The sequence below is a fragment of the Vitis riparia genome, chromosome 15 (assembly GCF_004353265.1).
Source record: "Vitis riparia cultivar Riparia Gloire de Montpellier isolate 1030 chromosome 15, EGFV_Vit.rip_1.0, whole genome shotgun sequence".
Lineage (NCBI taxonomy): Eukaryota > Viridiplantae > Streptophyta > Magnoliopsida > Vitales > Vitaceae > Vitis > Vitis riparia.
The window spans coordinates 7,363,146-7,386,920 of record NC_048445.1 but is presented as its reverse complement, the minus strand read 5'-3'; the positions used below and the strand labels follow the sequence as shown (position 1 = coordinate 7,386,920).

The 23,775-nt window shown below is 33.2% G+C and overlaps 2 protein-coding genes and 1 long non-coding RNA gene across 6 annotated transcripts; 2 read left to right on the top strand and 1 right to left on the bottom strand.

Moving 5' to 3' along the window:
• Positions 1 to 6,553: 6,553 nt before the first annotated feature.
• LOC117931711 (GDSL esterase/lipase At1g71250-like) lies at positions 6,554 to 17,907 on the top strand. Of its 4 annotated transcripts, XM_034852742.1 has the most exons (7): positions 6,686 to 6,729; positions 7,606 to 7,904; positions 14,024 to 14,176; positions 14,307 to 14,434; positions 14,550 to 14,798; positions 17,102 to 17,342; positions 17,437 to 17,907. In XM_034852742.1, the coding sequence occupies exons 2-7, from the start codon at positions 7,889 to 7,891 to the stop codon at positions 17,655 to 17,657; spliced, it is 1,008 nt and encodes a 335-aa protein (XP_034708633.1). In that variant the 5' UTR covers positions 6,686 to 6,729; positions 7,606 to 7,888; the 3' UTR covers positions 17,658 to 17,907. The 4 variants fall into 4 exon arrangements, with proteins under 4 accessions (XP_034708631.1, XP_034708633.1, XP_034708629.1 ...); XM_034852740.1 differs by lacking the exon at positions 7,606 to 7,904 and having other exon boundaries at positions 6,554 to 6,729; XM_034852738.1 differs by lacking the exon at positions 7,606 to 7,904 and having other exon boundaries at positions 6,693 to 6,729; positions 13,938 to 14,176.
• On the top strand, positions 8,883 to 12,249 carry LOC117931712. The gene is made up of 3 exons (XR_004654086.1): positions 8,883 to 9,905; positions 11,487 to 11,567; positions 11,715 to 12,249. It is a non-coding gene; the product is annotated as an uncharacterized LOC117931712 (long non-coding RNA).
• Positions 17,908 to 18,203: 296 nt separating the features above from the next.
• LOC117931710 (F-box protein At5g51380-like) lies at positions 18,204 to 23,775 on the bottom strand. The gene is made up of 2 exons (XM_034852737.1): positions 22,480 to 23,775; positions 18,204 to 19,704 (listed from the first exon to the last, which is right to left on the bottom strand). Exons 1-2 carry the CDS (start codon positions 23,631 to 23,633, stop codon positions 19,437 to 19,439), a joined length of 1,422 nt encoding a protein of 473 aa, XP_034708628.1. The 5' UTR covers positions 23,634 to 23,775; the 3' UTR covers positions 18,204 to 19,436.

Below are 23,775 nucleotides of genomic sequence, written 5' to 3'. Positions count from 1 at the left end.
TGAAGAAGTAGTTGATGGTTATATCATTACCACCAGCCCGAGTTTGAAGAAAGACAATATTCCTCATCTTGACTTATACAACAAACATAACCTTTGGCATCTTTATTTTCTTTGTTTTATCTTTTGTGAATAATAGTGGAATTGATACAATGAGGTTATTCTTCATCTCTATTTATAGAAGAATAACAAAATGAAGTCATGCCTCCCATTCAGCTTTAACAATAACCAGAGTCTACATCTGTCGAAGTATGTAATAGAATGAAAAAAACTCTTACCCACCCTAATAATGAAAAAAACCAATGATTATCCACCATCAGAAAACATTGGTTGTAGAGTCAGGCCTATCTGCTCATGCAACAGAGACACCACTTTACATCACAATCAAAAGTCAGGTCTCTCTGGGAACATATCTACATTTATGTAGTACCTATCTTCCACCACCTTAGCCAGTTAGCCTTGACAATCTTTGTTATCTTCTATTATACCTTAATTATCTACGAGTTTCCAATAATTTAATAATTTTATTCTTTTTTAAACCAAAAAAATGGGTGTTTGAGTTTTCTGTTTTGATTTCTAATGCTAATATTGACAATATGTACTATTATATTATTTCTTTTAAATGTTATTCTAATGCTCATTGTAAAATAAATGGAAAATGCATATGTAGAAGTAAGTAATTAGAGGAAATGAACTCTTACCCACCTTAATAATGAGAGAAAACAATGGTTATCCACCATAGCAGAAAGCATTGGTTTCCTTCAATGAGATCACAAAGATGAAAGGGTAGGAAAAAAGGAAACAAAGGTTGGCTACAGAGCTAGGTTTCTCTGCTCACACAACAGAGACACTATTTTCAATCAAAGTCAAAAGATAGGCCTCTTTGAGGACATATCTACATGTATGCAGTACCTATCTTCTACCACCTTAGCCAGCTAGCCTTGAGCATCTTTGTTATCTTCTATTATACCTTAATTCTCTATGAGGTTCCAATAATTTAATAATTTTATTCATTTTTAAACTGAAAAAATGGGTGTTTGAGTTTTCTGTCTTGATTGCTAATGTTGATATTGACAATATTTAATATTATATTATTTCCTTAAAATGTTATTTTAATGCCTATTGTAAAATAAATTGAAATTTTAAAATCTACATGTTGGTCACATGGTTATAGATATGCTTGCAATGACCAACTTTTATTAATTTAATAGCAAAAGGTATATAAAAAAAATTACATTGTTAGTGTCATCAGAAAATTTACAAAAGGTTATCAATTTTTTTTTTTCAATCATATTTTACATTGTCAGTGTCATAAACATCCTAACAAGACATCCAAAATATCCTAAACATCCAAAATGTCTAAAAAAAAAATCCAAATAACAACCATAAAGGACAAATCCAAAAGGAACTATATCAGCCCTTGGGTATAAATTTAGCTTCTAGGTTCGTAATTGTGACCTCCTCTTCATCAATCATGTTCTTGTACTCTCGACCAACAAGATTAACATGGATCTCTTGGCCAAATGTCAGAAAAACAATTGAAAAACCATTGGTGACTTGACCTCAAATTAATAACAAAAAAAATGATAAAATTATGGTGACAATGGTATACCGTCACCACGAGCCATCACCGTTGAACGAATAGGTCACAAGGATAAGCCCTTCGCAATTAAACAACATCAGTCCCACCTCTCTACAATGATGCTCGCTCAGTGGATTTCCATGGCCTGGGATCAATGATATTACACATCGCCTGTCACATCAATCATATTGCAAAAACATAATAGAAATCATGGGCAAACGAATGAGAAAAAAAAAAAAAAAACAGTGGCAATAGCAAAGAAAACAACATAAGCTTAAGTAATACAACCCACTCTAAGATATGCATTGTTATAATTCCTTCTCTTGTTCTCTACAATGGGCCTTTCTTTGACTCCCAAAGAAACACAAACTTCCTCCGTGGAAACCTAACCACACTGTTCACACTCCATCTTCAATGTAACAAAAAAATAGTTAAAATACAGAACAACATCAGTGTTAAATCAAAACAATACTCAAAATTTTTACTTGGAAGAAGTAGTTGATGGTTGTATCATCACTACCAACCCGAGATTGAAGAAAGGAAATATTCCTAATCTTAACTGATATAACTAACATAACCTTGGCATCTTTCTTTCTTTGTTTTACCTTTTGTGAATAACAGTGGAATTGATACAATAAGGTTATTCTTTTTCTCTATTTATAGGAGAAATGCAAAATGAAGCCATGCCTCCCATTTAGCTTGAACGATAACCAGAGTCTGTATCTGTAGAAGTAAGTAATTGAAGGAAATGAACTCTTGCCCGCCCTAATAATGAGATAAAACAATGGTTATCCAGCATAGCAGAAAGCATTAGTTTAATCCAATGAGATTGCAGGGATGAAAGTGAGGAAAGAAAGGAAACAGGGGTTGGCTATAGAGCCAAGCCTCTCTGCTCACGCAATAGAGACACCATTTTCAATCAAAGTCAAAAGCCAGACCTCTTTGAGGACATATCTACATGTATGTAGTACCTATCTTCCACCACCTTAGCTAGTTAGCCTTGAGCATCTTTGTTATATTCTATTATACCTTAATTATCTCTAAGCTTCCAATAATTTAACAATTTTATTCATTTTTAAACCGAAAAAATGGGTGTTTGAGTTTTTTGTCTTGATTGTTAATGTTGATATTGACAATATTTATTATTATATTATTTTCTTAAAATGTTATTTTAATGCCCATTGTAAAATAAATTGAAAATTTTAAATCTACATGTTGGTCACATGATTATAGATATGCTTGCAATGGCCAGCTTTTATGATACTTGATTTTTGGTTCCTTATAAATCATTGGAATGAGCTTTAAATATCTAGAAAAAGGAACGTGGGCGTGCCATGCGACCTAGGACAACTATTGATCTGAACTTCTTAGGCAAGTATTCTTCTCTTCTTTGATATATTCAAATTTCTATCATAATGGTAGCTAAACAAGGTTGACCTATTATTCCCTTTGATGGGAATGGCCCTGTCTGTGATATCAAGCATTTGCACTTAAAGAGTACATTTCCGCTGTAGATTCCAAAACATCATGGATAGCATACTTTGTATGTGTAACCATCAAACTTTATCGACTGGACCATATTGTTTTATGCTTTTATTGTTAATGGTAATATTGACAATATTTATTATTACATTATTTTCTTAAAAATGTTATTTTAAATTTATTTTATTTTTAATTTTTTTGTTATGTAATATCCATTATAAAATAAATTTAAAATTTAAAATTTGGAAGTAATTTGAATACTTTTTGTGGATTTTTATGTTAGATCCTTCAAACATCCTTCAAAAGTAACCCATTTTTTGAAAAGTATGAATGTTTTCTCTAAAACCTTTATTAGAAAAATCACTTATTAAATATTTCTCCAAAAAAATTAGTATAAATGATTTTTCAACTTTTCAATAATATTTTTAAAATTTTTCCAAAGACAAAAATGTTTTTTACAATATATATATTTAAAAAAAAAAAAAACAAAATATTTTCTAAAAGCATGAGTTTGCCTGGAAATTTGTAGGAACAAATGGTAGATTGGAAGTCTATTACATGGAAATTGGAATCAAGAGTTGAGAAAAGGGTTGTAAATTATGAGGTGAAGGTTTCCAGCTGTTTTTCAATATCTATTAATCAACAATAGATGTATTAATGATTTATTAGTATGCCAAAAAAACGAATATGATTTTGAAAATTCATAATAAAATATTTAAAATGCTGATAACATTTGAAACGTGGATACGAGATGGGCTTGGGGGATTTGGGCTGGGTGGGAATGTCCAAACCTGAGCCCAAACTCAGCCCAAGTTTATAGGATTTGGGATCCAATTTGAAATAGTGCCATTTTTGGTAAATTTGCAGAAACCCTAACCCTAACCCTAGGAGTGCGGTGGCAGTGTCACTACAAATAGAAGGCGAAAGGAGTTGGAGAGATGATAAGCAGCAGGTGGCTGAGCCCCACTACCAATTATCTTCTACCTTCAAAATTTTAAAAGAAAATGAAATTTATTTGAAAATTTAAAACATGATGATTCCTTATTAATATTTTAACATGTTATCATTCTTTTTAAATTAAATAATAATAATTTTAATAATTATTATTATTAAAATTAGTATTTACTAAAATAATTTTGTTGAAATTCTAAAGTTGGTACTTGGTATGGTAACTATTTTTTAAAATAAAAAATTATTTTTTAAACATAAATTACACGCCAAAAAAAAAAAAAAAAAGCTTTCATTTTTTAAAATAATTCAGAATTGGTTTTATGTTTTTTTAAAAAATATTTTTGATAAATTTTTCAAACAAAATTTGAATTTGTACAAAAGAAAAAAAATTCTAAGTCTATATAAAGTAATAATTTTACAATTTTATAATTTTTTAATAGTATGTTTGGTTCAAGAAAGAAAAAAAAAAAATAAGAGAAATGGTAACGAAAAACAAATGTAACCCTTTTCCCTAATTTCACTAGGAGTTTTAGATAAAAAGAAAAAAAGGAAAAGGGAAATCGAATTGGGCATAGAAGCTCCAACTATATTATTTATTTTTTGTATTACTATTAATAATTTTATAATTTTACCATATGAGATTTGTGTTTTTATTGTTAATGCTATTATATAATGTCCATTTTTAAATAAACTAAATTTTATTTAAAAATTTAAAACATTATAGTTATTTATAATATTTAAAAAACTTGATCGATTATTGAATTGGAAAAAATATCAATTCAATTGACGGATGAAATCATAAATATATTATTTATATTTTATTAAAGTTTAAAATAATTTTTACAAATTAAAAATATATATAATTAAATAATAACAATATTTATTTTTTCATCTTTTAATATTAAATATGAAAATATATTGAAAATAGAAGTGTATACATATATTATTTGTTGAAATAACATATATAATTCATTTTTTATCAATCTTAACACCAATGGAAGTATAGTAGAGTGGTCTGACCATCTTACTTTGAGGCTATGGTCTGTTGCTGTTTTAAATCTCGTTTTCCTTTTAATCAGTCATTATGATCCTACGTGGAAAACACAAGGGATGACAAGGGCTTTAAAAGCCTCGTTTGCCTCAAAGCAGGCAACTGACTATTAGGCCTTCTGGTGCTGGGCTTGCTGTGCATAGTCATGCCCAGAATTGGGCTACCTTTCTCAAAAGAGAGAAGGGGGAGGAGTGGGCTACTCGTTCGATTGGCAGCTTTACTGATTTTACCTCAATTAATTTACTTGATTTTCTTTCCTTACCTTCCCATAAGGCCCTATACACAGAAAGGTGTCAGCTTGCCATCTGCAAAAAATTCCAAGAAAAAAAGAAAAGAAACAATAGATTAGTATAAGAATCTTCAAGAAATTACCAATTTCAAAAATTATAATGTCAATAAGCAATTATAATGTAAATAAGCAACAAATAAAATTTCATAAACGCATAGTAAATGGTTATAGCAATAGAAAAATCAAAGCTTACAGCAACAAACTTAGTGGGGTTGGTAACTTGGAATTTGATTCATTTATCTTTGAAAAAATCTACTAAGTTAATGTTACAAATAGAAGGAAGAAATTTCTCTATTTTAACTTGGAATTTGACTTCTTTTAACACTATTGATGCAGTTTGCTTTTCTTAATATTAATTTATTATTTGAGCAAATTTGTTATGCAACTCCTTGTGAGTGAGGAATGAAGGTTAGTGCTGATTCTTCGTAGATGTTTTTTAGGCTGCAAGAGAAATAGGGGCCCTTAAAGAAGCAAAGGACAAGCTAGAAAAGTGGGTGGAGGAACTTACATGGAGATTGCAGTCAAATAACATCAATCCCATTTTAAAAAAGAATGATAATATTTTTAAATATTAATAAATAATTATAATATTTTAAATTTTCAAATAAATTTTAATTTGTTTAGAAATGTACATTACATTAAAAAAATATAAAACTAGTGCAAAAAAGTTAATATAATAATAAATATTATAAATGCTAGCATTAACAATAAAAAATGATAAAATTATTGGAAGGTTTTTATTATTATTATTATTATTATCTCAAACTCTTAGTGAAATTAGGTAAGGAGAGGTCATGATTAAATTTAAACCTTATTTCTCTTATTTTAACTTTTTATATAACAATTAAGTAATTTCAAAAAATATATATAAAAATAATTACATTTGTTTCTTGTTCATACTATTAAAAATTATTACTTTATATAGATTTAGAATTTATTTTTCTTTTGTACAAATTCAAATTTGGTTTGACAATGTTCTCAAAAACAATTTAAAAAAAATTAAAACAATTCCGAATTATTTTTTAAAAACAAGGGAACCCTTAAACACATTTGATTATTAAAATTATTATAATTATTTAAAAAAAAAAAAAGAATGATAACATTTTAAACTATTAATACTGCTGCAAATTCATTCCTTCTGCTAGGTGGCTACCAACTTTTTTTCTCTCATTACTCACTTCTGTTGGGGTTGGTAACAATTGTTTTCTTTCATTAATTACTTCTATGGGTGGGTAAAAGTTCTAAAGGCCACACACCCCCTTCTCTCAGTCGAGGCATGAAGAAGCCCTTTTCTGAAGTTGCCCTCTGAAGTTGCCCTCCAGATGAGAGAATCCCTAAAAAGGCCATATTTTCCTCTTCCACTCTCAATCCTCGCAGGTACTAATCTAATCATGTTATTTATTTTGCAACCCCCGTTTGATTCCCAAGAAAATCCATCCCCCATTTGATTTCCGAGAAAATCCATGCAAAACCCCCAAGGAAAACCAAAAAAATTCCTTTTTTTTTGCTGCCTGTGTTTTCTGGATCTGTTCTAGGGGTCTCTTTGCTTTTATGCCACTGGATTTAAATTTCACGAACCCTAAATCCACCTCGTTTGATTTCTGAGAAAATCCATGCAAAACCCCCAAGGAAAACCAAAAAAATTCCTTTTTTTTTTTTGCTGCCTGTGTTTTCTGGATCTGTTCTAGGGGTCTCTTTGCTTTTATGCCACTGGACTTAAATTTCACGAACCCTAAATCCACGATTTTTGAGCTAGGCTGAAGAACACAACCTTTGCCTGCAAATCATGATCAGATTACCAAATAGCATCTTTTTTTTTAAAAAAAAAAGAATTGGACAGATTTGTATCTGGGCTGGACTGGTAAGGAAATATCGGGAAATTTCCCGAAAAATCGGTAAAAATACCGATAAATACCGAAATGTCTGTGAGGCTTGTTCTCTTTCGCCGCAAGGCGAACCCCTCCCATGAGAAAGAAAGGAGCCTAGCAGCCTTTTTTCTGTCCATTCCTGATTGAACTCCCGCCCTGTCATTGTATCTTGTGTCAGAATCGCTTCCGAAAAATTACCGAAATTTCGGAGAAATATTACTTCTGCTGGGGGGTGGTGGGTAACAGTAACAGTGGTTTTCTCTCATTACTTCTGCAGTCTTTCCTCTTCTTGGTCATGTTTTCTGTTTTTACTTGTGGTGCTATATTTTTCTATTATTGATTTTGTCATTTGGTCATTTTTTTACACTAGTCTTTGAACATGCAGGTATACATGGTTTTCATTTTGTCATCCTCTTCTTATAAATAGAGGAGAGGAGTAATAATCTCACCATTTGTCTCCAACTATGAACTATTTGTTTTTTGGTTTTGTAGTGTGATGGATGTGAAAGACAGGGCCATCTCACTAATCTATCTCACTAATCTTATGACAAATCTATGTTACTAATCTTAGGACAGGAGTCTACTGAATTTACATAGCTTGAGAGTGTGGAATTTACATCACTTGAGAGTGGGGATTGATGTTTGGTTGACTGCAACGGGTTACGTGGATGGTCAGTAATAACGGTATACCTATCTAACATGATTTTATTAATTTTATTTTTTTAATTTAAGTTAATCATTCTTATTTTAAGACATCTAGTTAAGAAATTTATGTTAATTTTAGCGGAGAATACAATAATGTGATTGATAGAAAAGGGATTGCAGTCACAAATTTAAAAGCTAGACACAAACTTGGTTTTTAGATCCGTGATTGCAATCTCCAGTCCATATTCTTCCAAACAAGATTAACATGAATCTCATTTTTTTTTTTAAAAAAAAATCATAGATTCAACTCAAATTAAAAAGGATAAATATGATAAAATTATGTTTGATAAAGTATAACATTATTACGAGACATCCACCATTGAATGAATATTCCATGAGGAGTATCATTGAAATCATACAACATCAATCCCCCCTTTTTACAGTGATGTTGACTCAGTGGATTCCCATGTCTTAGGATTAGTAAAGTCCTAAAAATCTTTCCTATATATATCAAATGTTATTCCCATTTTGACATTTTATTATGGAGTTTTAGCTCTGATTGGTAAAAGGATCAAAGAAATTTTCTAGTTATGCTTGGCTACAATTTTGAATTCTTAATAGGATATCAAAAAATAACAAAAGAATAAGAAATAGAAAAAAATCATGTGAAAGCGATAAAACTATTTTTAATAATTCGTTTATCAAAAAGTTATTATATTTTAAAACTATTTATTCAATATATTTTTACTAAGATGATTGATTTCATAGTAGAAGAAATAAATAATTTATATTTTTAGTGTCATAGAAAATTTGCAAAATACTATTAACCTTAATTTCATTTTTTTTTTTCATTTTTCAACTGATTATTTAATGGATAAAACTTATATTTTGATTAAAGTAATAATAAAAACAATTGTCATATTTTTATTTTTTTAAAAAATGTTAAATAAAAATTAGTTTAAAATATTTTTGAAAATAACCTTAAAAAAATAATTCTTAAATATTTTTAGCGACAAAATCTTATTTAAAAACTTAAATATAAAAATAGTTATATTCTTATTGGATCATATCGATTCAAAATAAATGATTTCCAAATTGTTTTCACTCCTCTATTCTTGATTCTGTTACGTGGGCTGTATGTACATAAATTAATCTTGATTCTGTCATGTGGGTTGTCATGTGGGTTGTATGTACATAAACGAATCTTGATTCTGTCATGTGGGGTGTATGTACATAAACTAATTGTTCATTTGTTTTTTGCCTTGGCGAATTCTTCATCTCTCATGTGGTCTCTCAAGGGAGGGAAATAAACCAATCGTACATGTGTTTTTTTTATTCTATTAATTGTTGAATAACTGTCGAGGAAATAGTGCTCCTTTTGCATTTTATTTACATCTATATATGAATATTCAAGGATAGTTAGGATTTTGTCAACAACCATCTTAAGATCAATATAAGATAATTATAGAAAAATATATCGTAACTTTAACAACCTCTAAATTCATCGTAAGATAATTATAATAAAAACAATTACAACCGAAGATAGATCAATAGAAAACAAACTACTACTACAATCATAAAGTCAAATAATAGAAATATAAAACAAACTACTACTGCAATCATATAAAGTCAAAAACTACAGGAATAAGAAATCCAACTACTGCAACCAAACTACAAACCTAACTACAATAACCCAATTAAAGAAATCAGAAACATAAAAATTGACCTTAAACTAAAGTGTCATCAACCCCAATATGACACAAATTTGGCTTTCAGTTTTGTGATTGATATATCCTCTCCATCAATTACATTCATGTATTCTCTCATACTAAGATCAACATGAATTATAAGAAATTCAACTACTACAACCCATAGTTCTGAAAGGCGCGCCTAGGCTCGGGGCGGCGCGACGCCACCCTTCGGCGCCTCGCCTGAAGGGAGGCGACGCCCCTTCACGAAGGTGCCGCTTAAGCGCGCAAGGCGCTCGCCTCCAGCAAGGCGCGAGGCGGTCGCCCGAGTCGCCTCCGACGGCCCGACCAGGTACGCGCTCCTCCTTCTCCTTTTCTTCTTCTTCTGCTTTTCTTCTTCTTCTTCTTCTTCTTCTTCTTCTTCTTCTTCTTCTTCTTCTTCAGCGGCGCCAGCCCTAATTTTTTTTTTTTTTTTTCTGGGCCCAAAACGAGGTCGTTTTGGACCCTGTTCTTTTTTTTTAAAAAAAAAACAAGCCAAAACGACGTCGTTTTGGCCTGTTCCTTCCATCCAACCCCCTTTTCTGGTCTTTCTCAACCCGAGACCACTGCCATTCTTTGCCCTAGCCTCTTCCGTGCTGGAGAAGTGAAGAAGAAGAAGAAAAAGAAGAAGAAAAATAGGGGGAAAATAGGAGAAAAATAAAGGGGAAATAGGGTGCGCCTCACTTCACTAAAGCCCGCGCCTTAGATGCGGCTTGCGCCTCAGGTTCCAGGACTACTTTGCGCCTTGGTGCGCCTTGAGCCTTTTAAAACTATGCTACAACCCAACTAAAGCAACTCAAGTAAAGAAATTAGAAACATAAAAATCGACCCTAAACCAAAGTGTCATCAACCTCAATATGACACAAATTTGGCTTTCAGGTTTGTGATTGATATTTCCTCTCCATCAATCACATCCATGTATTCTCTCATACTAAGATCAACATGAATTTCTTTGCCATAAGACAAAAAAAAAAAAAAAAAAAAAAAAAAAAAACTAGGATTAGTGAGGATAAAAATGAAAAAAATTATGTTGATAGAATTGTACCATTATTGCCAACCATCCACCGTTGAATGAATACTTTATAGGGAGTAATCCGTTGCAATTAAATAACATCAAATCTACCTTTGTGTAGTGATGTTGGCTTAGTGGAGCCCCATGTCCAGGGATTAGTGAGATCGCGTCATGTCTTTCACATCATTGACACTGCAAAACCAAGAAAAGAATGAGAAGAAAAAAAAAACAGTAGGCGAGACCAACAAAAGAAAATAATAGTAGAAAAAAAAACAGACTTATTTTGAGGTTAAAATTGATAGAGGAAGTAATCATAGAAGACAATATGAGAGATGAACTAATATAGTATACCACAATCATATTGCCCACCTTTCTGGATATGTTCAAATTATCATTTCTTCGCTTCCTATTGAATGAATACTCCATGAGGAGTATTCTTAGTGAGTTTTTCTTTGACATTTATAGAGACACAAACTTCCTTATGAAAAACCCACCCATATATAGGAAAGAGATTGATGTTGTATGATTTCAATGGAATAAGGATTAGTAAAGTCCTAAAAGCCTTTCCTATATGGGCGAGTTTCTCATAAGGAAGCCTGTGTCTCTATAAATGTCAAAGAAAAACTCATTGGGAATACTCCTCATGGAGTATTCATTCAATGGGAAGGGAAAAAAAATGACAATTTGAACTTATCCATAAAGGTGGACAATATGATTGTGGTATACTATATTAGTTCCTCTCTCTCATATTATCTTCTATGATTAATTCCTCTCTCAATTTTAACCTCAAAATAAACCTGTTTTTTTTTTCTCTGTCATTGTTTTCTTTTATTGGTTTCGTCGACTGTTTTTTTTCCTCTCATTCTTTTCTTGGTTTTGCAGTGTCAAGGATGTGAAAGACATGGTCCGATCTCGCTAATCCCTGGACATGGGGCTCCACTGAGCCAACATCACTACACAGAGGTGCATTTGATGTTATTTAATTGCAATGGATTACTCCCTGTGGAGTATTCATTCAACAGTGGATGGTTGGCAATTTTTCATTTTTATCCTTTTTAATTTGAGCTCGAGTCACTAATCCTGGTTTTTTTTTTCTTTTTCTTTTTTCAGTCTTTTGGCAAAGAAATTCATGTTGATCTTAGTATGGGAGAATACAGAGATGTGATTGATGGAGAGGAGGTATCAATCACAAAGCTGAAAGCCAAATTTGTGTCATATTGGGGTTGATGACACTTTGGTTTAAGGTCGATTTTTATGTTTCTGATTTCTTTAATTGGGTTGCAGTAGTTGGATTTCTTATAATTCATGTTGATCTTAGTACGAGAAAATATAGGGATATGGTTGATGGAGATGATATATCAATCACAAAGCTGAAAGCCAAATTTCTGTCATATTGGGGTTGATGACACTTTAGTTTAAGGTCGATTTTTATGTTTTTGATTTATTTACTTGGGTTGCTGTAGTTGGGTTTGTAGTTTGGTTGTAGTAGTTGAATTTCTTATTTCTATAGTTTTTTACTTTATGATTGCAGTAGTAGTTTGTTTTCTATTGATTTGGCTTCGGTTGTAATAGCTTTTGCTATAATTATCTTACATTGAATTTAGAGGTTGTTGAAGTTATGATATATTTTTCTATAATTATCTTATATTGATCTTAAGATGGTTGTTGGCAAAATCCTAAAATATTCATATATAGATGTAAATGAAATGCACAAGGAGCACCATTCTCTCGACAGTGATTCAACAATTAATAGAATAAAAGAAACACTTGTACGGTTGGTTTATTTCCCTTAGATATCACATGAGAGATGAAGAAATCCGTTAACGCAAAAAACAAATGAACAATTAGTTTATATACCTACAAACCACCTCACATAATCACGAATTTAACTATTTTTATATTTAAGTTTTTAAATAAGATGTTGTCACTAAAAATATTTAAGAATTATTTTTTAGGGTTATTTTCAAAAATATTATAAACTAATTTTTATTTAACAATTTTTTAAAAATAAAAATATGACAGTTTTTTTTATTTTAATCAAAATATAAGTTTTAGAACTTGTTTAAAAACATCCATTTACAAGATTAAAGGAAAAAAGCTAGAGATCAAATATGATTTTTCCTTTAATTTTATTTTTAAACATAAAAAATTTAAATTATAGTGAAAAGCAATTATCCATTAAATAATCAAATATGGTTGAAAATGAAAAAAAAAAAATGACATTAAGGATGAGAGTATTTTGCAAATTTTTTATAACACTAAAAATGTAAATTATTTATTTCTTCTACTATGAAATTAATGTAAAAATATATTGAAATAAATAGTTTTAAAATATAATATTTTTTTGGTAAAAGAATTATTAAAAATAGTTGTATTTCACTTTCATGATTTATGTACTAAAACAGCAAGACTTGAGGCTAATGGTTTTCATAAGACCCTTCGGTTGACTTCTTTGGAACGTGCGGTCCTTTCATTGAGCCCTCACTATTTGCTCAAGTGTTGTAGTCGCCCGAGGTTGGGATATCCGACATCGAGATATCAAATACAACACCTTCACGGGTGGCTCGATGAATCCCTGTTTATGCAACAGAACTGGAAGGGTTTGTCGATGTCACCAAGCCCACACGTCTCTTAGCTCAGGTAGGCCTTATATGCCCTAGAACAAGTAGCTCATGGTTGGTATGAAGGGTTGCGGAGTTGTCTTTCTTCAACTTGGTTTTTGAAATTCCCTGGTTGTCATATCCTACTCTTTATCAGAATGTAATGGGTGTTCTTCAAATAGGCCAGACATCGATCTCTTATATTGTGAATAAACTTAGTCAGTATTTACACCTGCCTACCATTGCCATTGGCAAATATGCCTCAAGCACACCTCCAGCTTTGGTCTTTTCTTTCTTTCAGCCCCTTGTATCGAATTGGTAGCAGAAAAAAAGTGTGAAAAGGACCACAAACTCCCAAATTGGAGCAGTTCTGAGTCCAAACATTCAAAAGCCTTTATGCTCCTCTCATCACAATTAATTACTAGCTCTGCTCCATTTTGACAGCTGATGGGGGATATGTATGAAAGGCCTCTCATATAGGTCCTGACCTGATAAACATGTAATACACGCAGACTGCACGCTCTGCACTTCATTTATATATCTTTACACACTTAAAAGCTGTGGAAGTTCAACTTGATCAGAGATAGAGAGCCGTACACACTGTAAAGCTTTCCACAACATTAATTAATTCAATCAGAGAGAGAGAGAGAGAGAGAGAGAGTCCATCTCTTATAAAACTAATGACAATTGCCAAGAATGAAACGTGAATGCTCAGATTTTGATAGCTGTGCAGCAAGAGGATGATGGGTCTCTTGATCAATTTGGGCTTCTTGTTTCTCTTTCTCTCCAAGTTCATGACCTCAATGGGTGCACCACCAGGTATGTTCATCTTCGGTGACTCGCTCTCCGATTCCGGCAACAACAACTTCATACCAACCCTAGCCAAGTCCAACTATCCTCCTTACGGCATCGACTTCCCTCAAGGCCCCACCGGCCGCTTCTCTAACGGCAAGCTCGCCGTCGACATGATAGGTCTCTTCTCTTACCTCCATCAAAATTCCATTCTTAATGCATAATCCCATGCATGCATGCATGCATGCATGAAATTTTCAAATAGATAAATTATGATGATAAATAATATCAATATTGTTCATATGTGCAGCTGAAATGCTGGGACTGCCTTTTGCTCCGCCGTTCACTGATCCATCGATGAGTGATCCTCAGATTTTTCAAGGTGTCAACTACGCATCAGCAGCTGCAGGAATCCTTGATGAAACCGGCAAGGAATATGTAATTTATGATTTTTTTTTTTTAATTGAAGTCTGATTTGCTAATAATGCTTATGGTAATTAAGTGATGATATGATTATAGATGTGTTTTGACGTGGGGATGAATCAATTTTCAGATGGGTCCAATACCACTGAGCAAGCAGATCGATAATTTTCGGCAGACATTACCGAGAATTTATTCGCTGTTTGGACAGAACGCGAGTGCGATGACTTCGTATCTGAACAAAGTGCTGGTGATGGTCTCAATAGGGAGCAATGACTACTTGAATAATTATCTACGTCCAGACTTATATCCAACCAGCTCTCAGTATACCCCTCTGGCCTTCAGCAACCTTCTCGTCCAGCAGATTGCTCAACAGCTAGTGGTACAATATTTCTTTCTCCTTCTCCAAAATTAATTTGCTACATACAATATTTCTCTAATTCACTCAGTCAATCCTCATTCAGTTCTTTTGAATGCCAAGAAACCTAAGGAAAAGAAACAAATAAATAAAAGACAATAAAATTAAGGTTAAATTTGATTTTTTTCTAATTTTTTTTTTAAAATTTTCAATATAATCAATATTTTTATTTTTTTATAAAATTAATTTGGGGAGTCTTTATGGAAGTGGTCAGTGGTGGTAGGACCTGATGACAATTCAAATCAATGGCTTCTGATGGGAAACCATTAATTGAGGCTTTTGGGTGTGAAGTGTGTAGTGTGTACTAGAACTGAGGATGTTGAAAATTTGGAATTAGAGGCCCATTAAATGTTGCCATTACTTCTACTTAATGGTCATCGCTTAGGTGGTTGGTGGACCATATTTGGTGGGGGTGGGAGGGGTGAGAAAGCCCACTTGTCATACTCTGACTTTTTGACTTTCTCATCTTCTTATTTTATTTTATTTTTCAGCTGATGGGCAGTCTAATTTATGGCTCTCCAGCTAATTGAGATAGTTGTCATCAGACTAGGACGTTGGGCCAATTGACTCCTTAGTACATTTTGAATATTAATACATAAAATTCGTATATTTGATGGTCTGCTATTTTAGTAATAGTTGGTACATTAATGATAAATATATATATATATATATATATATATATATATATATATATATATATATATATATATATATATATAGTATATCATAATCTTTAAAATCCTGACCAATTATAATTTTTTTCTTGGACAAAACATATGTGCTATGTTTGGTTCGGATGGAAAAAAAAATAAAGAGTAAATTTAGAACTAAAGAAAAATGAAAGCAAATAAAAAATTAATTTAAAGTTAATAAATTATTATTATATTCTACTTCAAATTCAATTCATAAAAGTTAAATAATTTAAAAATATGTAAAATTTTAATTATTTTTTATTTTTTATATTACAATTAAGACAAAATCATTTAATTTTTTTTTTTTGTTTCCTCACTACTTTCCCAACACCAAACATAACTAGCATTTAACATTTGATAAAAATTAGGGATAATTGTGTTTTGGATCTTTTTTTTTTTTTTCATAGTGAGCAAATGTCGTTTATGGAAAGATTAAAAATTCATATACTTCTTCTTAATTTTTATGTTTCGGGTATAATAAATTTATATGGATCAAAACTTAATTTTTGGACCCAATCAAGTCCAAAACACAATTGTCCCTTTGTATTTCTGGTAGATAAACTAAATGGGGGATAATTGTGTTTTGGACTTAGTTGAGTCCAAAAATTAAGTTTTAGTCCATATAAGTTTACCATTTAAGTCCAATACCCACAGGAAGCATAAAAATTAAGAAGGATATGATCTTTTCAAAAACGACCTTTGCTTACTATGGAAAAAAAAAAGAGTAAAAAAACATTAATTTAAATTTATTCCTTTTGTAAACTTCAATAAAATTTAATATAATTTAGTAATTTGAAAAAAAATACACCCTTCTCCAAAAAAAATAAAAATAAATTATTATTATTATTATTATTTAAAAATCAAACATCTTAGAAAATATATATTTTTAAAATTGTGTATATAAAAACAACTAAAAATATGTCAAAATTTTTAAAATGATATATTTTTAGAATATATATATATATATTTTTTAAAAAAAAAATTAGTTTTTAAAAATAATAAATTTTTAGAATAATTATTAAAAAAAGATTTAAGATCAAAAAGTTTGTCAAATATTGTGGTAGAAAATAGTTTTAAAAGATATATTGGTCTCTTCATATTTTACATCATTCCAATCAATTATGCAACTTATATAAATCAAAGCTTAATTTTTTGACCTAACTGGATCCAAAACACAATTGTCCCAAATACAAAAAGGATAGAAACAAAATAAACACCAAAAATCAAGGCCATGTTTGGGATTGCTTCCTAAAATAGTTTTTTTTTTAAGAATAAAAAAATATAAAAATACATCTGAAAACAAACTTCTGAGAATTATTCTAAAAACAAGTGTTTTGAAAGTGTATGTTATTAATATTTTTCAGTTATTTTCACTTAATTCTTTTAAAAAATAATCATACAAATTTTTAAACAAACTTTTGTTTTAAAGAACATCTAGTAATTGTTTTTTAAAATTATTCTCCAAAACTTTATTACAGTATTTTGTGCTACATGATTGTCTGTGAAATTGAAAAGGAGAGACTAGAGGTATAATGTTAGCACATATGGTGTGGTGGTGTTTGAAACACAAATCAGGGGTTGTACAACATGGGGATAAGACGATTCATGGTGTATGCGCTGGGGCCGCTGGGATGCACTCCAAATCAGCTGGTGGGCCAAAACTGCAATGACAGGGTGAATCAGATGGTCATGCTCTTCAACTCTGCTCTCAGATCTCTCATCATCGATCTCAACTTGCACCTCCCTGCCTCTGCCCTTTCTTATGCTGATGCTTATGGCATGGTTTCTGACATTCTCATCAACCCATCTCCTTATGGTAACTAATACCTACCCTCCATCCTCCATCTTTCTATCTTTATGACTAAGCTTCATCACCTCATCACCTTTCCGCAACGCCAAACATCTTGCAGGCTTCTCAGTTACTTCACAAGGGTGTTGTGGTGTGGAGAATGGGAGGGTGCAATGGAGCTGCATTGCTGGTACGGCACCATGCAATAACAGAAACTCGTACGTCTTCTGGGACAGCCTTCACCCAACAGAGGCATTGAACAGGATTGTGGCGCAAAGGTCCTTCATGGGTCCTCAATCTGATGTTTATCCGTTCAATATCCAGCAGCTTGTCTCCATCTAGCTTGCCCTTCCTCCCTCCCTCCCTCCTTGCCCCTAATTTCATTGATTACTTGTTTCTCATGTATAATTTAATATAGAGGCACCAAAATAAAAACCTCTGTAGCTTGTAAATTTAAGCACTGAATCGTCCACGGAGTCAGCTGGGTTTCTCCTGTCTCACTCTGTCATTTGAAGCCACGTTGTACAGCTCAATCTGCTCTGCTAAGCCTTGGACCTCTACAAAAACCCACTATAGAAAGCAATAATGACGATACGGAACTGCTGCTGATAAAGAGTCTCTAAGTGCAGGCCATCGAATTTCAACACAAGTTTACAAGTAAATACCAAATCAGAATGCAACCAAAGGTAGTCAGGTACTCCCTGTATCCCGACTCACACTGAATTAGCTCAAAACTCTTCAACAACGCCAAAAGTTTAATCTAAATTCCCCCAAGTTTTACTAGTTAGCAGATATGCGTCCCATGAGAATGGAATCATGTCACCTGCAACTCACTCTTTTGCCGCCACCAACATGTGGGCTAAAAGGACATATAGCCTTCAAGAATTCAAGAAGTGAAAATCAGATTATAAAAGGAGTGAGCAGCTATAGAAAATAAGATCCAAATCTCTCTGAAAATTCACAGCATCATATGTTGGTAGCTGGGGTAAGACTTGCTAGCCCAGCAAAATGTACTCTCTCACACAAAACAGTAACACTATCTTCCTTGTCAGAAATGCACTTTTACTGATGTTGCATGATCAACTTAATCTGCAACAAGAAAAAAAAAAATTTTCTTGGGATATTCAAGGTCATCAGTTATAATGATAAAATTTTCCTTCATGATTTCTTTTAACACAGACTAAAGATTACTACAAGAGAAAAGAACCAAGGAGCAAAAAGCAGGGAGTCTTTAATAAACAGACATTATTTTTCTTTCTTAAGAGATTGACATATTCAATAAAATATATTGACAACTCAACAATAGAGCTACCTTGTTTCTAACTCAAAGGAGCTTGACAAGATCTAATATTGTTCTCTATCTCTCTCTCTCTCTCACACACACACACACCTTTTTTTTTTTTATATATGTAGGACTTAAACATCTATCTTCCTACCTGGGAGGGCCAGTGATCATCACCAGAGCCAAATCGATGCTCAACACAATCCAAGGAAACTAGACAAATAAAGCAACAAAAGAAATTCAAACTGGTGTAATGAAAGTTGCATGGAGGCACAATTGATTTTCAATCCTCAAATTGCAGATAGCTCAGTAGTAAATGCAACACTGACCCAACTTGATTCTGTGTCCAGCTAACTATCCATAAAGTGAACAAAAAGGATATAAGATAAATTACAGAAATAAGTAACAACAACAACATGCAGAAGTACAATTTTCCCTTGATAACTCCTATTCATTCAGCACAACTACTCAATATAAATGAATTAGCATATCTAACCCCATTAAATGCAAGGAAACAGTTCCAGCATTAATATATACCCACATAGTAATTTTAGGTGGATAATCTAAAATTTCGAGGAACAGGTTACCCCTACATCAAGGGGTGACTGAGGAATGAAATGCTTAACACGATTAGATCCAATTGGCAGTATTTCTGTAGCCAAAGAAAACGTGAAGCATCCTCTATTATCAACTATGTAAACCATTAAAAAAGAGAATAATTACAGCATGTATCTATGGAGTAAGGCAATGTAGGTATTGCTAAGACCTTTTTGCAGCCAACAGAATCATCATTGTTAAACAGGAGCTTAGATTCTTGGCATCAAGCTGAAAGTTCAACCTCATGCCCTCTTGAAAAATTTACCACCTTTCTTTCCCATTCCGGTCTCTCCCAGGCTTGATGACAGAAGAGATCTGGAATCTGGTCGCCATTTCAACTCTTTCAGAACAGAAAACAAGGTGGCAAGTGCAGGAGTTACTTCGCTATCCTTTATATTGTTACATGATACTACTCTAAGCCTTTGAAGTTCCTTCCAAGAATGAACCACTGAATCTAAACCTTCCACAGTCAGCAAAGAGCATCCTTCCAAAGAGAGAGATTTTAACCTCCTAAAAGGAGAAATTTCAACCATTAAAAACTACATCAATATGGAGATCAATGTATCTGATCCAAAATAAAATAAAATTCAAATTAATATACGATCACTGTCTATTCAAACACGAAATGCGAACTTCCAAATTTGTCTCCAATTATCAAATTCTTATTTATCAACTAGCCATGCTTAAAACCACACCTGGTCAAGACATAAGCACGGGGAACAACCTAGTAAACAAATCAAGATGATCTATGATGATGAATATAAACCCCATTCTTCAGAGTCATAATGACATGATTTACAGCAAAAATAAGAATTCTCGAAAGGTAGCAGTGATGATAGAATCCAAGTCCTGAACAATCCATATAGAAATCAAAATGATCTCCAACAGCCAATCAAGCCAGTGCACATAGAGAGAACATTTCACAATTTATGTTAAGATCCAGATTGGTGCCTTTTGAAAGACAACATTTTAAGGGCCCTTGAACAACAATAACATAAAATGCACCAATTATTCCAGCACTTCTATTAGAACTTTTTCTTCCTATGGCTCCACTAATAACTTTAGCATAAGACACTTCAGCATAAATTACATTATAAAGGTACAAACAACCACAACCTTGGAACCATTATGAATGAACTTTAAACAATCACACAGGGAATTGGTTTTTCTTTTTCTTTTCCATTTTTTTTAAATATTTCAATGTCTGATGAGACCTTTCAAAAGAATATCTTTATTTTGTTTTGCTGTTTATTATCACCCAAATAAATTGATTGTCCTTCTACCATGAAAACTACTCATATCAGCCATCCAACAAGGTTTGAACATAAAGTAAATAAGAAACCCCCCTTCTCATTCAGTGGGCCTTAGTGTTTTCCCGTTTTTTATTCTTTTCTTCTTTAATGGGCTTGGTGTTACTTGGGGATTGCCTCCTTCAATCAAAAGTACCATGTTATGTTGGCACCACAGGTTTGTGGGAAAGAATACAAGGAAAGTTTGGAGTTTTGCTCCACTCTGTACCTTTTGATGCATCTGGAAGAAGTCAGAGATCTTTTGAAGAGTTAAAGTTTTGCATGGTGAAGCTTAAAGATTCATTCCCTAAGTTTTTGTATTCATTATAAGGAACTCTCTTGGGAAGGGAGTTTGTCTCTTCTTGATTTTGTTGATCAGGTAGGATTATCTTGAGGTTGCCAACACAGCTCTTGGTTGCTCATGTGCAGCTCTTTTTAGCATATTCTAGGGTTGCCTCATACTTTCTATGTACTAAGGCTCACCACTTCATTTATATCTTAATATATTATCTCTTTACCTGTGAAAATTCAAAAAAAGAAAAAAAAAAAAGAAAAAAAAGAAATGGAAGAGAGAGAGATAGATAGATAGATAGATAGATAGATAGATAGATAGATAGAGAGAGAGAGAGAGAGAGAGAGAGAGAGAGAGAGAGAGAGAGAGAGAGAGAGAGAGAGAGAGAGAGAGAGAAACCCTACTTTTTTGTTTTTTTCATTTTTCTCTCTCTCATTTGAAAATTCCAACTCCTTCAGCATCAGGAAAGATTCTGACACAAGCAAATCCAGAGTACACTGGCCAAAGATTGGTTTAAGGTGTTGTGCTAGTTTACTGAAATTCCATATAATTTGTCAATCTACTAGCTGCATTAGGAGTTGAGGCCAACACTTACAAATTACAATCAGGAAATTGGATGGATTGGGGTATTGGCGAGGTGGGGAAGAGCTGTAAGAAAGGGGGCCAAGAGAAGCATTAAAGCATATGCAGAAGAACAACAGATGTTGAGAATTTGATAATTCACAATGTGCTCTCACAAATCAGATAGTATATAGAAGTACATGTAAAGAGGTAGATAATTTCTTTATAAAGATGCTCCCAAGACATTGTATGGGATTTAGGATAATCAATAAGAGAGAAGGATCATCAAATAGTTAATTATGAAATCCAATTTTTAATACCGTTTGCTTCAAGAAACCAAGCAGCTTCATTTGGAAGGAAGATTGACAAAGGTGTGCTGATTTAAGGAGTAATGATTGGGTGTTCCTTGCAGTAATTGATTCCTTGGGGAATTGTTTATGGTTAGTTTGGGTATCTCTTTTTGGCTCTCAGAGTTAGATCAGGAGATCGTATCATTTATTGGTAGTATGCACAGTGCAGTTTCAGGCCTCAATTACTACATATTGAGGTCTGTTATTTGGGAGAAATTTGCATTAGGAGGTTACCACATGTCACCAAAGGAACAAATTTCTTTGAAAATTCTTCTTGATTCCTGAATCTAAACAATGCTATTCTCAGAAATGCCTCCATACTTGATCTCCAAACTCTGGACCACCCAAGTTTGCAATACATAGGGTGTGCCCCCCTTTTTCTAGGGGATCTAATATATTTCTGTTTGCCTATCAAGAAAATTAATCATTTTCTGTTCAATAATTTACCGCCCAGTGACATTCAAGAAGCACTTTTGTCAATGATACCCTTTTCTGTTTTTTAAATAAAATAATTGATCTTCTTTTAATCATAGTCCTATTGTCTTAGAATCCAATGCCTTAAAGTTGGGTCCCACCAGTTTTGGTTCAGGGAATTTGTGGCTGTGGTGAAATGAGAACAATGCAGACATCAAAAAGTATAATGCAAGAACCAGATGAAAAATAAAAATTTTAACAGCTATTGCAGTAATATTATAAGCAGTTTTTTGTTCTACTCATCCTACATTCGAAGAAATATACCTTGATATCAATCAAACAACAAATGAAAATTAACACCACAAAGAAAATCTCATACCTACAAATAGTCGCACTGCCAAATGTTTCATCCTCCAATCCCCAACAATCCTGTAAAACAATCTCCCTAACAGCCTCACACACTAAAAACAAAGCTCTTGTGCTCTGTTTATCCCGCATTTGGCACCACTGCAAGTGCAACGTCTCAAGTGTAGGACAAGAACCCAAATGTTGATCTGATCCTGGACTCGCATCAATACTCTTACATGACTGAAGCTTCAAAGTCTTCAAATTCCCACAAAATGACAACGCTGACAACCACCCACCATCCATCCTATGATCACATAGTGTTAATTCCTCTAGCATTTGGCAACACTGCCCGATTGCTTTGATCCCATCATAGCTCCCTTCACACCCACACAACTCAAGCTTGACTAATCTCCTACACCCCTGCGCCAAAATTGTTAACCCAATATCCGAAATTACAGAATTATATAACTCACGAACAGAACCAATCAATTTCAAGATTTGTAGGTTCTGACAACCCGAAATACCCCTCAGCGATAAATCAGTACAATAATGAAGCTCCAATTCCTGTAATGTCAAGCACTCCGTAGCCACGCTCGACAACCCTTTCTCGCTCGCACCAATCAGAACAAGTTTCCTCAAATTAGGGCAACCCTCGGCGACAATTCTGAGCCCCTCATCGATCACATCAGGCGGCAACAAATCATCTCCAGAGACAAAACCGTCACTCAGAAAACGTGAATCGAGTTGGATGGAAAGAAATTTATGGCTTAACCAAATTGCAGAATTGTTCGGCAACCGAACACAAGCGCGAACAAGGTCGATATCAGTGAGATTGGGGAATCGGCGAATAAGCCGGCCGGACTCGAGAAAATCCCAATCGACAAGTTTCACCGACTGTACCAACCGGCCATGGAGATGCATCCATCGTTTGCAGACCAAAGAAGTAGTGGTGTGGTGAGAGTATGGAAGCTTAGAGAGGATGTGGAGGAGGAGTTGGTCCGAGAGAAGAGAAAACGGGTCTGTGGTGATGGTTAGGGATTTGCGTGGAACGATGTCGTTTTCAGGTGAAAGAGATTGGAGTTGCATCTTGAAAACCACATGGCTGAATGGAGCTTGGTCGTTGAACCAGTTGACCTCAGGGCAACTCACTCTTCGCTTCGACCTCGTCTCTGCTGAATATGGCATTTAGGTTTAGGGTTAGGGTTTTGTCCTGAATCAGCTTTGCTGCGACAGCTGCTGCTACTTCGCTGCATCCCTCCTCTCCATCTATCTACTTCCTCGGGAAAATAGGTTTCCGATTGGATTTGTGGGGCGTACAATTTATCTA